Below are 15,184 nucleotides of genomic sequence, written 5' to 3'. Positions count from 1 at the left end.
AGTCGCCCATGATTATGCAGGGCTTTGGGAGTTGATCGTATAAGTTCTGAAGATCTGATAGGCGGACAGTTGAGGTGGGAGGGAGATAGAGGGAACATAGTGTAAACCCTATGTTCAGAGTTATGCGGACAGCAACAGTTTGTAGGTTGGTGTTAAGTGGAACAGGGCTATGGAGGGTGCCCTACCTCACCAGGATAGAAGTGCCTCCTGTAGCTTTTACACCGGGAGGAGAAAAGGAGTGGTAGGAACTGTACCGACGGATGTCAAATTTATCAGTCCTTTTAGGTAGGTTTCTTGGAGACAAAACGCAGATGGTTTGAAGTCTTGATTCAATAACTGTAATTCATTATAATTATTCTTAAGTCCTCTGCAATTCCATTGGATAATGTTTTGTGTATTCATGGTGCTTCCACTGGTGACATGTCACGTGAACGTGAGAAAGCGTTTGATGAACTCCTATTGGTGTCTGGTGGAGATGGAGTTACCTCCATATCCAGAGGGCCAAAGGAGTTATGGACTTCGATGGGGACCTCTGAGGGAGAGGTGGCCTTTGGTTTTGTGTTTGGCAGTTGTTCGCGTTGCTTTAGTCTCTCTAGCCTCTTTTTCCCTTTTTCTGCGCGCAGTTTCTGTCTCTGGTTTTGGCATTTGTTCTGGCGTTTGTGATTCCAGAAGTTTTGACTTTTGGCGTTGGAGATGGAGTGGCTGAGATAGGCTGAGTTGTGTTGAGTTCAGTTGGCTGAGAAGACGTGACCCATGTCAGGTCGGTCTGAAATGAGATGGTTGCAGTAGTGATGGTAGGACGGGAGACAGCAGCAGAGAAGGTGATGGTTGAAGGGGCTGCAGTTAGACTTGCAACCCTCTTCTTGCTTCGTGAAAGGAGATATTTTCTTTGTGTTTAATCTTCAGTATCTCGGATTCGCGTTTCCATACTGGGCAGAACTTGGAAGAGGCCATATGGATTTACCACCGCAGTTTGGGCACTTCACTTCCTTAGTACAGTCGTTGCCCTCATGCTTGTCACCACAGCGGTAACAGACAGCAGAGGAACGACAGGACTTGGATCCATGTCCAAACTTTTGGCAGTTGTAGCACCGGAGTGGATTGGGGACATACACCTCCACACCAATGCTACAATAACCAGCTTTAATCGAGTCAGGAATGTTTGCTCGCGCAAACGTGAAGAGATAGGTGTTTGTTGCTTGAACAACACCATCCTTTTAAGGTAATTCGTTTGACGGCTGTGACAGATTGCTGAGAGAGTTCCTTGACAATTTGTTCTTCAGTCATGTCAGACAGGCATCGAGCTCTGTCCCGTACAATGCCTCTACACGAATTAAGGGTTTTGTGTGCTGAGACAGCGACCTTGATATTTACAAATTCTTGTATTTTGAGAAGATTTAAAGATTGGTGTTTCCGGGTACATTCTATCAGGAGAGAGCTAGATCGGAGCTTTGTGACATTGGCAACCTCTCCGCAGATACCAACGATACCTTTGGAGATTGCAAAAGGGTTCAATTGCAAAGGTTGCTTGTCACACAAGCCTCAATAATCAGGAAGCGTGGCCAGTAGTCAGGTCGGGTCGAAGCGTACTCTCGTCAGACGAGGAATTGTCGGTATCCATGTGTCTTCGTTTTGAACCGGGGTATTGGGAAGCCATGTCGTGGGTAATGTGGTTCGGCATCCCCTCTCCCCACCCACCGTGGAGTGTCAACAAGGACGATCTTATATTGCAGCGGATCTCCAAGCTGCAAAGACCAGGATAAGGGGATGTTATACTCCAGCGAATTTGACATGAAATGCTGTAGCTGCCTACCAGATTAAAGGTCAGGATGGTTCAGTCCATGACAATCAATTGGAGACGTACAGAAATCGGAGGTCAGCATCACCAGATTGGCCCATGAGCCACCGCCTTCTGTGCATGGGTCTGCGAGGCTAAATTGTTTCGTAGAGTATTTGTTAACATTTTGAACATGGTCAAAAGTGTTATGTAATACCACGTTTTGTGTAGACATTCCATTCACAGGGCAAGGCGTGACCAGCCGATTGGTAGAATCGGGCCTATTCTACCACCCGTCTAGGCAAAGTTAGGGTCGAAGTGGTGTGTTGGATTAGTGAACGCTATTGCCGGTTCCGTCATCCTCAACCACCAGACTCCCTTCCTCTGCCGACACAGGGATGCAACCCACGGCAAACGGGTTGCCCAATTTGATCGCCTCTTACGACCAGCAATGGGGTGCTGTGCACCTATTCGACCCAGGTCCACACGGGGGCGAAGAGCCATTAGCGTTACCCAGCACCCACCACGAGGAGGTTGCTCTTCAAGGGGTGCAGTTGATGATATATGTACATGACATGTTTATGCAATACATAGGGAAAAGCGTAAATGGAGATGTTTGTACAATTGACGATTTAAGTTGATCACAGATAAAGTAGGGATGAATAGAAAGCATTTAACGGGACGTATATAAGTTGTATACATAAGGAATTAAATGTGTTAAGGAGCCACGGGAATGTTTATATAGATGAGTACGTGCTTTTTTCATTAGAGAAATGATACTTTATTATTACATTGTCTAAAAATTTGTAACTAGGAAAAAATAGTATAAAGATACTTATACAGTATGAGGTACTTATTATTCACCTAAACCACTATAAGTAGTAAACTGTAAACAAACGATATTGTGTTTTATTGCTCTGTATATCATTGCACATGTTTTTATATAAATATCTACACAGCAACGAAAGCTTAATGTCTTTACACCAGACTCTCTAATGCTTATGATACTACTTTTATACAGATTAATCCGCACTGACACATTTGCTGTGTTTTCTTACGTACTTGCAAAAGGAAATATACATCTACATCTTATTAAACATTTTTCTGTGCTTCTAATGCACGAAAAATAACCAACAAGTAAAACTATTTACAATGTACCATTGCATACACGTGTCTATTACATAACACACTTTCTATACCATTTGACTATGGGGCGTGGCTTAACATGGCATGATTTGTGATTTTTTCTGGGACATCGCCGGACCAGATTCATAACACTAATTCATTGGCTAAAACAACCGGGGTTGTGTATTCGAGAAAGAGTTTTATTAGCCTCCAGAAAGAAAAAGATCTGATTGGCTGTCCGTAATCAATATAAGTCAGGGTTTGACTGGTATCTGTACCTTTCACTTTGGACTACCACTACGAGGACTTTTGAAATCATACAGCTTTTCCAGAATGGCATCAACATCAACCAACAAGACCCCCACTAAGGTAAGTCATTCTTAAAATTGTTTCAAAATTAAACTGCTGTTGTGTGATGCATTATTGAATAAGTAGCAGTACAGATATCATATTGCTGCTTATGTCTGGAAATATCTTGCTTTTAGATACAAAGTGTAAACATTGTCAACTTAGTAATTAGGTTTACTTTAACATTAACATTGCGTTTCAATAATACTATTTACCAACACAGTAATTAATGATTTTGATTCCAATTATTACAGAAACAATGTACGCAGAATCTGGCTTTCTTCGCGTTCACAGAAGTAATCGAAATGAAGAGTAAGTTTGGACTTTTCACAGGGACGCAAGTGATCTTGAAGTCCAAACCAAACGCCTTGACGATGGTCAGAATGCCAATGGACTTTGGAGAAGTGAAGCCAGGCTTTCACATGGCGACAGATGTCGTATTGAAAGAGGATGGAGTATTAAGGATAAATAACAATTCGAAGGTAAACAATAGACTTTTCTTTGGGTATAAATGAGGAAGCGAATATAAAATACTTGTAACTGTTAAATGATTTCTAGAATAAATATCAAATTTAAAATAAAACCCTTAAATTCACTTTTTGATATGAGGCTATTTTAGTTGCATGTTTTCCTTAAATATTCTTCATATTTCACCAACAAAAACACGTGAAGAACTTGTTGTGCCAAAAATATACATATACGTTGTATAATCCCATCATTTAAACTGCCATGCCATCATATCGTATATGCAGTCCACAATACTTAAAGTCAAGAGAATTGTTACTATAAATAATATTTCATTTTAATATGTAATATACTCATGTGTGATGATTTGTCTATATTTGCTTTCTTACAGATTCTATCATGCAAGCCGTTTGCGTACGATGAAGGGGTGATTGAATCTTATAGAAACCCTCCCGTCAAAACCATAAAAGAGGCTCTGGGCACGCCCTTGGGCAACAAAATCACAGTCGTCGGGAAAGTTGAACAAGTAAGTATTTTAGGGAATCACATAATACTAATAAATTTTACGTAATTTGATATTTCTCTCAAAACAGTACCAGATTTAGCATTGCAAACTAAATAAAACCAGAAAAACATTATCGTTTACAATATAACAATTTAAATATAAGTTCACATTTGTTTCATTTAATTAATGTATTCCTTTCTGTCAAGGTTTCACGCGCATATGAGATAGACCTCAAAACAGTCACTCTCTCAGAAGACAACTTCAACATGGCGGTAAAACTCTGGGAAAACAATCATTTCTGGACACCCCAATCAAGCAGCTGGTTCAGATTTCACATGTATGTGCCAAAGAATATAAATACAGGAAAGATTTAAATTCTACGCATCTAACAACGGTTGAGGTGAGTGACAGATGATTTTAATACCCTAGTAAATGACGTCTATAAACACTCATTACTTAAAATAACAATGTACTTAATTTCTAATATCTGCGTCATTCAGGAAATATATCTTAAAAGCTCTATTGTAACATATGCTTAAAGACTATATTGTAACATTTTGAAATCACAAAAATTGTGCGATGAAATAACCTTCATTTTAGACTCATCATATTCACTTGTAGGTAATCGAACAAGAAATGCAAACAATAACAAGAGGTAGATGCAGTTGGATTTGGGGAGTAAGTATATGATTATGTTCATATTCAAACCTCTGATGAATACCATATAGTTACCTTTTATCTGCCATCCAGCCGCCCCTAACCCCCACCACCACCCCTACACACCTCTCCCACCCCTTACCTCCACACACCCTAGTAAGCGACAGCGCATAAAATTAAATGGAAATTGAATTCACTATATAATGTATAAATTTATGTCATTACAGCGAAGCACCAATGATTGTGATCAATGGAGCAGTATATCATTGCGACAGAGATCTCATCAACGAGGCTTTTCCAAGCGAAACAATTCCACGTGGCACAATAACATGCATTGTAAAGGGAGATTCCGTGATGTCTATGTGAGTATAACTTTTGTATTTGTATTGGTATTTATTGCAGGAATTACACCGCAATTACCATGATTCTGATTAATATAATTAATTTATAAACTGATAAATAGGAAAGAGTTATATATTAGGTTCCTATGGAACTCATCTGACTTTTCAAATCATATGTTAAAGTTGCCCATTTCATACAATGTGGACATATGACTTTAGTATTTATTTATTATGCTGCACAATACATTTTCTTCATAATCATCGTACAATTTTGTTTTAGTTCTCAAGAGAAGGAGGAGATGGAAGAGATGGAGGGGGAGAACGAGGAAGAGAAGGAGGCAGAGAAGGAAGAAGAGGAAGAGGAAGAGGTGGAGGAGAGTGAGGAAGAAGAAACAGACAGAAAGTGAAAAAACTTCAAATAGATGAAATCAAGGTTTGTTAATATTCTTCATAAAATTCTGTACTGGTCATTATGAAAAAAGTTACCTTCACATAAATCCACTAGTCGGTTTACAACTATTGTGTCACAATGATATATTGCAAATTCAATGAACTGTTGATTAGTAAAACCATTTTCATGTACAACTAATGTGGCAGAAAATATTATGTCAAAATATATTTAATAATTTCATTGTTATTCTTTCAGATGGATTCTCCAGACAAGTGCTGTCGATTAAACAATAATTAAAATAATGTAACATATGATTTCAGGCTTTATTATTGTTCCTACAATTATTTTATTTCTAGTGGAAAGTTATGTGAATGAACGAGTGAGTAAGTATGAACACGTAAATCTTTTCACGGCATTTAGAATTCGAATACATAAGAAAAGCAAGAATTATAGATGTTAACTTCTTTATTGTAAATAACACAACGTTTCTGAGTGTATGCTTTATCCATCATCAGGAAGGAGTACACATACACACCGAAATATCGTGTTACTTGCGATATGAAAATTGATATCCATAAATTTTCCTTTTCTCGCAATCTTGTATCTTAATAAGTTATAATTTATTGGGTCAACAGAGCTCCCCACACAACGTTAGTAATATTTGTTTAATCACATGCGATGCAAACACGTTACAATGTGATGGGTCAACAGAGCTCCCCACACAACGTTAGTAATATTTGTTTAATCACATGCGATGCAAACACGTTACAATGTGATGGGTCAACAGAGCTCCCCACACAACGTTATGAATATTTGTTTTAATCACATGCGATACAAACATACGTTACATGATGGGTCAACAGAGCTCCCCACAATAACGTTAGTAATATTTGTTTAATCACATGCGATACAAACACGTTACAATGTGATGGGTCAACAGAGCCCCCACACAACGTTAGTAATATTTGTTTAATCACATGCGATGCAAACACGTTACAATGTGATGGGTCAACAGAGCTCCCCACACAACGTTAGTAATATTTGTTTAATCACATGCGATGCAAACACGTTACAATGTGATGGGTCAACAGAGCTCCCCACACAACGTTAGTAATATTTGTTTAATCACATGCGATACAAACACTACAACGTGATGGGTCAACAGAGCTCCCCACACAACGTTGCATGTATTTGTTTAATCATTATGCGATACAAATTACAGCGTGATGGGTCAACAGAGCTACCACACGGGGTGGGCGAACTGCGTGGCGCGGTGGGCGAACTGGCTAAAGCGCCAGGCTAGTGATCCAGCGAGATTGAGGTGCCGGGATCGAGCCCACCTGTGACCGGGTGTAAAACCTTGGAGTCAACTTTGTGTGCAGACTCTTTCAGTGTTGTCACAACCCCAGTGTACGGTACACAACCCTGTGCACTTAAAAGAACCCACGAATCCGTTGGTATATGACCAGATGGTGGCCACATGAATACGTGCAAACACCCAGTTGCGGGTACAGCAACGCAGTAAACATGGACAAAGTACTGTGACTATGTGTCCCAGTCCACCCAGCTGTAAATGGGCACTTCTCGTAAGGATGGGAATGCCACACTAACTCGGTGCGCCTAGTGGCTGCAAGAGTTGTATGCCCCCAGGGAGTTGAGATTGACAATACGATGTGCCGTTGAGATTGACATCCAGTGAACGAGGGAAAAACAAAGCGCCTTTGAGCAGCTGAGCTGAGCTGGATATCGGCGCTATACAAATGTTAATATGTATGTATGTATGTATGTATTTGATTAATCACATGCGCTACAAATATGTGACAATGTAATAGGTGACCAGAGAACCCCACATAACGTCAGTAATATTTTATTATTCCCATTCAATACAAATACCTTACAATGTAAAGTGTCAACAGAGCTCCCACATAACGTTAGTAATATTTCATAAATCACATACCATACAACAATAACTTACAATGTAATAGAACAACAGAGCTCCCCACACAACGTTATGAATATTTTATAAAATCACATGGGATACAAATACCTTACAACGTAATGGGTGACAGAGCTCCCTACATAAGGTTAGTGATATTTCATTACTCACATGCGATACAAATACGCTTACAATGTAATGGGTAAACAAAGCTTCCCACATAAGTTAATGATTTTTTTCATTAATCACACGCAATACTGGACAAATTTAATTCAAACAATTCACGTTTAAAATGAGTCAACCAAATTTTATAACTATTCATAATCCGCAATTACGTTAAATGTTATTTGTATAAAACATCATATATACCTAATGTTACAAGAGAAATTGTGTTCAATTTGTATGTGAATTCCACTCAATACATGAAATCATGTTGAAAATTGAATAGTGTATGTATATTATGTTTTACCTTGTCAGGGGGTGTCTAAAACTTTTTTAAAAGCAAAAAGTGAAGAAATGTACACAAACATCCCGATATGTCTTTGTTTATGAATTTGAAAACATTTTCCACATATTTCGACACAGCAAAAAAAAGTAGCCAAGAAAACAACTAAGACAGTTATATAGATATTGATTCGCGACACATAAAAGGTCTACCATTAATATGTGAATGAATACTGGAATTCTAAATGCGAAAAACAATTGTGCTCATTAAAGAATATGAATTTTTTCTGATGTTTTGTATTCTTATAAAACTTTTTGGCAAACATCAAAAAAATATATATTTATCATTGTGCATCAACACTTTAATACGTGGTAAAATGCTCTTTCATATACAAACCACAGACAGTTTGATATTCAAATATTTGTTAAAATGAGATAGCAATTCAATAACTACCAAATAGAAAGTATTATAATCACTTTGTAAAGGTTTCCCACTGTATTTATATACGTCAGGTTGTTCTAAGAAAATGCACATGGAACTTGTGTTTCACACTATAATCATCCAACATAATTCACAAATTATGCATAAGATTTATAAAAATAACAATGTGATAGGTGCAGCACTTTCATAAAATAAAGATTTGCGTGAATCAAAACTCTTAGACAAAAGTTGAAATCCATTAACGCTCACATGCAACGACAAAATACCAATTGCACATTCTGATACCCTTCGGAATGGACTTACAGTTACAACTTATCAAATATGTATATTCAACTTATTAAATTGAAAAATACATGATGTCAAAAATCCCGCAATCGAAGTTCAAAGAGTTCACTAAAAGAACCCTCCTGGGATAAAGTGGTTCCAAACGTTGTGCTGCGCTGCGCGCATACCGCATGCGCAGTTTATAATTCGCGCGGCTTGAACCAGGATGGCTACATTATAATGTTGTGAACAGGCGTAGTCTAATCTTGGTTGTATACACAAACAACACATAGTACATAATCTATTCAAGTTATATAACGAATGCTGGGATCTCTGTTGATTGTGCTGAGCGGCGCTTGTCACAAATGTAATGTATTGATTGGTTGAACTTTGTATTGGGGATATTCATGTTATTCACGTGCATGGCTGGCCGCATGGCTGGATTAGAGATTACTTTAGGGTAGAGTATAAATATAAGCGAGTGCTATGTGACGTCACTCGGCGGCCATCCTCCAACCTAGTGATGTACCTCTAATGTTTCTCTTGGGGCGATTAAAGTGTGTGAAACAAGAAGATGTTGTATGGTGATATGTGAAGGTGATACACTACAATTGGCGACGAGGATTAACTTCGTATCCTAGAGCAGTCGAATGATGGCGACATTCGGTTCTATCAGCGAATTTAACGAAGACGAGGACTGGTCACAGTACACGGAGCGTCTGTCACATTATTTCGAGGCTAATGGGATAGAGGAGGAAAAGAAGAAAGCTATATTGTTGAGTGTCTGTGGTAGTAAAACATATTCGTTAATGAGGAGACAAGAAATTTACTTGCTCCAGCGAAGCCAGGAGACAAGAAATACGACGAGCTCGTGGAAACAGTGAGAAAGCATCGGAATCCCCACACGTCAGAGATTGTGCAAAGGTTCAAGTTTCACACACGCCGTAGGAAATCCGCCGAGTAAGTGAGTGAGTACGTGGCAGAACTTAGGAAATTGTCTGAATTCTGTAATTTTGGAACTTATTTAGAGGATATGTTGAGAGATAGACTTGTTTGTGGCATAAATGATGAAAGAATTCAGAGACGTTTGTTAGCAGAAGATTCCTTGAAATTTGAAAGAGCATGGGAATTGGCACGAGCAAAAGAGACTACAGCTAAGAATACAGCAGATTTACAACTTCCTTCTGGGAATCCTACATCTTCTATTCACCATGTAAATCACCATATTCAGCGGGGTGGACATGGGATCCAGAGGGGAAGAGGAAAGTATTCAAGTTATAACCATAATGGAGACTGTTTTCGCTGTGGAGGTAAACATTCATCATCTGTTTGTTTTTACAAAGATTCAGAGTGCTATATTTGTCATCAAGTTGGACATATTGCTCAGAAATGTAGAAACAGAAATCATGGGAAGCCACGTACTCCCACTAATCATCGTCCAAGTAGAGGTCGAGGTCCACACCAAGGCAGCCGAGGCAGTCGTGGTTCACAGTCGCAGAGAGGCCATAGAACAAATTTTCGTGCTGGGATGGAGAGTTCTGAGGAACAAAATATGGATTTAGCACATATGGATCTATACAGTGAGAGTGTTCAAGAGGACGTTGGATACAATATGTTTATTTTGGAGGAAGAAAGAAGTGACCCCTATGTAATCAAACTGACAGTGAATGGACAACCACAAGAGTTCGAACTGGACACAGGAGCTGCGGTTTCTGTAGTGGATGAATCAACATTCAACTATTTGAATGAGAAGAAAAATCTTGAGGTTCAACAGTCTGAGGACAAGTTTAGAACATATTCGGGAGAAGTGATCAAGGCGGTAAGAGTTTGTGTTGTGCCAGTGAAGTACCATAACCAGGTTCTTAACCTGCCTCTTCGCATCACTAAAGGGAAGCGTCCAAGTTTGCTGGGACGAAACTGGATTAAAGTGCTCCAACTTGAGCCAAGGGATATTGCGAGGATATTCACTTTAGAGCAAAGCAAGATGGTGGAAATTAACCAAATACAATCAAAGTCGGTCGAAGTGTCTGAGGAACTTCACGGCATTGTAGAAAAGTATCCAACTTTGTTTTCTGAGGGGTTAGGAACGTTTAAAGGGGTAGAAGCAAAACTTTATGTGGAAGCTGAGGTGAAACCACTGTATTTCAAGGCTCGTCCAGTGCCTTATGCCCTGAAGGAGAAGATTGAGAAAGAATTGGATAAGTTACAAGCAGAAGGTACCATTGAACCTATAGAGTTTTCGGAGTGGGCTGCTCCCATTGTTCCGATCGTCAAGAGTGACATGGAAATTAGGATCTGTGGGGATTACAAAGTGACTGTCAACAAGGTTTCAAAATTGGATAATTACCCCATACCCAAGACTGATGATTTGTATGCAACACTTGGAGGTGGCGAAGAATTCACAAAATTGGATTTAAGTCAAGCGTACCAACAGATTAAGTTAGAAGAAACTTCCAAGAAGTATGTGACAATCAACACACACAAGGGACTGTATAGATACAACAGGCTACCATATGGAGTATCTTCAGCACCAGGAATATTCCAGAGAAGTATGGAAAATCTATTACGAGGACTTCCCAGGGTGTTAGTGAGAGTGGATGACATTCTAATCACGGGACGTAATAGGAAGGAACATTTGGCTGCACTAGATAAGGTGTTACAGAGACTGGCCGAGGCAGGATTGAAACTCAAACGCAAAAAGTGTATCTTTCTTGCGCAAGAAGTGGTATATTTAGGCTACAGAATTGACAAAGAAGGAATACATCCAGTACCAGAAAAGGTTATGGCAATTAAAGAAGCTCCAGAGCCTACTTCAGTGACAGAACTCAAAAGTTACCTAAGAATGCTTAACTACTATGGAAGGTTTATGAGGAATCTCTCAACCATATTAGCACCGCTGCATCAGTTATTACAGAAGAAATCAACATGGTCATGGGGACCTGAACAGCAGAAATCCTTCAATAAATCCAAGGAATTGTTGTGTTCAGCCGACGTTCTAGTACATTTCGACTCATCAAGGGAGTTAATACTGGCATGTGATGCTTCACCGTATGGAATTGGTGCCGTACTAGCTCATCGTATGGATAATGGTGCAGAAAGACCAATCGGATTTGCTTCCAGAACTTTGAATGCAGCAGAGAAGAATTATTCTCAACTTGAGAGGGAAGGATTAGCCATAGTGTTTGCAGTGAAGAAATTTCATCAATATTTGTTTGGACATTGTTTTACCATAGTGACTGATCATAAACCACTGTTAGGACTATTTGGAGAGACCAAGGCAGTTCCAACCTTAGCGGCATCACGCATACAGAGGTGGGCGTTGACGCTAGCAGCATATGAGTATACACTGGTATTCAAGGCTGGAATCACCAACAGTAATGCTGATTGTCTCAGTAGACTTCCATTGAGTGAGTGCCCAGACGTGGAGAAAACACCTGTACCAGCTGATACTATCATGCTCATGGATTTAGTGAATTCAGCTGTCGTTACAGTTAAACATATCAGAGCATGGACCCGTACTGACGCTGTGTTGTCAAAAGTACTTGGATACATTCAGAGTGGATGGCCAAATCACAACGTAGAAGAAAGTCTGAAACCATTCTTCAGCAGGAAAGAGGAACTTACTGCACATGATGGATGTATACTATGGGGAAACAGAGTTGTGATACCATGTCAAGATAGAAATATGATGGTTAATGAGTTGCATCAGACCCATCCAGGTATTGTGCGCATGAAGAGTCTAGCTCGTGGTTACATCTGGTGGCCGTAATGGATGCAGAACTTGAGGGGTTTGTGAAGAAATGTACAGTTTGTCAACAGATGCAGCCTACACAACCCAAGGCTTATTTACATCCTTGGGAATGGCCTGAGTTACCATGGACGAGGATACATGTGGATTATGCTGGTCCGTTTCTAGGCAAGATGTTCTTAATTGTCATAGATGCTCATAGCAAGTGGATTGAAGTTGAACCAGTTTCAGAGGCAACGTCAACTTCAACAATAGAGAAATTACGAAGAATGTTTGCAGTTCATGGACTACCAGAAATTCTAGTTAGTGAAAATGGTTCTGTATTCACCAGTGAAGAGCTTTGAATTGTTTCTGACAATGAATGGTGTGAATCATGTGAAAACTGCACCGTATCATCCTGCGTCGAATGGACTTGCAGAGAGAGCCGTAAGAACATTCAAGGAAGCAATGAAGAAGAATATAGGAGGATCAATTGACACGAGACTGTCAAGGTTCCTATTTCGATATCGAACAACACCACAATCTTCAACCGGTACAAGTCCAGCAGAGTTACTCATGGGGCGACGTTTGAAAACTCATCTAGATTTAGTTCATCCTAACTTGTCTCAGAGGGTAAAAGCCAAACAGATGAAACAGAAAGAATATCATGATCAACATGCTCGAGACAGAGACTTTACCATTACAGACTCAGTCTATGTGAAGAATTTTTCATCTGGACTAATTGATACCCGCAACTGTAAGGGAGGAAAGTGGACCAGTTTCCTGTATAGTCGAACTATCTGATGGCAGAGTCGTAAGGCGTCATCAAGATCATATCCGTCAACGTACAGACATGACAACCGTTCCAGAGATGTCCGGAAATCTGCCAACGATGCCTACGAATATACCAACCTGTATAACGTCAGAGAGGTTAGTAGTAGACTCTACCACCACCCCCAGTAGTTCAGCACAAGGGGTGAGTTCAGCCGTATCACCTGTCAAATCTTCTGAGGTCGCAGAACTACCTCAACGATCCGAGGTGATATCTGTTCCTGTACAGTCAGATCCTGTGACGAGATCAAGACGAGAGAGGAAAGCTCCGAGTTACCTGAAAGACTATGTGTGCTAGCAGTGTAAATATTCAGTGTTATGAACTTTAAATTACGATGAATAGTTTTGTGGTGAAGGGAATTTCTTTGACTTTTAACTGTGATTTCCTGGATTTTATCTTATGCAGTGCTACAGTAAAATGATGTATGTTCCGGAAAAGACTTTAAATTAAAGCATTTCACTGTGAAGGATATAGACTGTGCAAGAGTAAAGGTCATAAGTATGTTATAAGTAAATATGTATATACGCATGTATTGTGGGAATGGATAGTTTAAACTTAGGTGGGAGGAGTGTAATGTATTGATTGGTTGAACTTTGTATTGAGGATATTCATGTTATTCACGTGCATGGGCTTGCCGCATGGCTGGGTTAGAGATTATTTAGCGTATAAATATAAGCGAGTGCTATGTGACGTCACTCGGCGGCCATCTTCCAACCTAGTGATGTACCTCTAATCTTTCTCTTGGGCGATTAAAGTGTGTGAAACAAGAAGATGTTGTATGGTGATATGTGAAGGTGATACACTACAAAAAACGTGACTCAAAGTCTGCTTTATTGACACCTATGTGTCTGTCTGCCTGTCTGCTAATGACGATATGCAATACACAAAGTTCCATCACTGACCACATGCACTTTGAAAACCTATCAGGCTATACACCATAAACAAACATCTCTGAGCGTATCACTTCTTTGACGGGACAAATGAACCAGCCAATGAGAGCATCGTTACACTTAGTGCACGCCCACCCGCGTTTACTGCATTCTGTATCCCGGGTGGTATCCTCCCCAAAACTTCCACACCAAAAAACTTCCCCGGCTTATTACAACAACATTCTGGTTGACTGCAATACACTTTAGCATACTGATTACCTCAGTTTGTAATGGTTTAATCCATTAATCAATAATAAATAAAACAATTACTTAGCAATATATTTATGAATACAATCAATCACTTAGTAATATATTTTCATCAAGGCCATTTGAATATATATTAAAATATACATGCGTTGCTTGCACAATTTATGTGTTGTATATTCAGACTACTATAAATATAATTAACAACATTTCAAGGTAAATCCAGATATCAAATTTACAAATGTGCCCACATAACTAATGCAGACATTTATGATATATAAATATTTCAGATTTATGAAATTACTGCTTACGTCTCTACTAAAATCTCTACTACTGCTAAGTCTGGTGAAGTATCATTATTCTGTCGTTTCAATCCAGTGCACTTACTGCGCGACCCTATTACCTAAAACGAAAGACTATGAGTTGTTGATGAACTTCCTAAACCCTGTATTATTATGGGGATCTAAATGGCCAGTCACCGCTCTGGGGTGGTTCACAGCTTACAAACACTTAAGGTAAATTGCTGGAGAATTTTCTTTCAAATAATGATTTATGCGTTTGTAATGACGGTTCAAATACATATTTTCATCCTGGCACAGGAACATATTCGGCCCTTTGATATGTCAATTACAGACCCAAACCTATTAAATGAATTTGAATGGTCAGTTCACGATGGCCTCTGCGGTACTGACCATTTCCCCAACACTACTAAAACCTGTAACCCCATCTGATGTTTCTCCATCATCAAGATGGAATTTCAAAAAGGCTGACTGGCATTTATATGAAGTGCTGTGTGT

At 39.4% G+C, this 15,184-nt stretch overlaps 1 protein-coding gene and 1 long non-coding RNA gene across 2 annotated transcripts; both read left to right on the top strand.

Moving 5' to 3' along the window:
* Window positions 1-5,547: 5,547 nt before the first annotated feature.
* LOC124277739 lies at window positions 5,548-5,902 on the top strand. The gene is made up of 2 exons (XR_006898913.1): window positions 5,548-5,651; window positions 5,865-5,902. It is a non-coding gene; the product is annotated as an uncharacterized LOC124277739 (long non-coding RNA).
* A 3,772-nt stretch (window positions 5,903-9,674) lies between these two features.
* Window positions 9,675-13,226, top strand: LOC124277740 (uncharacterized protein K02A2.6-like). The gene is given in 3 exon segments (XM_046713464.1): window positions 9,675-12,459; window positions 12,462-12,781; window positions 12,783-13,226. Coding segments are annotated over 3 exon segments (3,495 nt in total). The 5' UTR covers window positions 9,675-9,728.
* The last annotated feature ends 1,958 nt before the right edge of the window (window positions 13,227-15,184 follow it).

Source organism: Haliotis rubra, unplaced genomic scaffold (genome assembly GCF_003918875.1).
Source record: "Haliotis rubra isolate DU_JTF1 unplaced genomic scaffold, ASM391887v1 Scf2268, whole genome shotgun sequence".
NCBI lineage: Eukaryota > Metazoa > Mollusca > Gastropoda > Lepetellida > Haliotidae > Haliotis > Haliotis rubra.
Note: the sequence above shows the minus strand (reverse complement) of the source record. Positions and strands in the feature narration are given on the sequence as shown.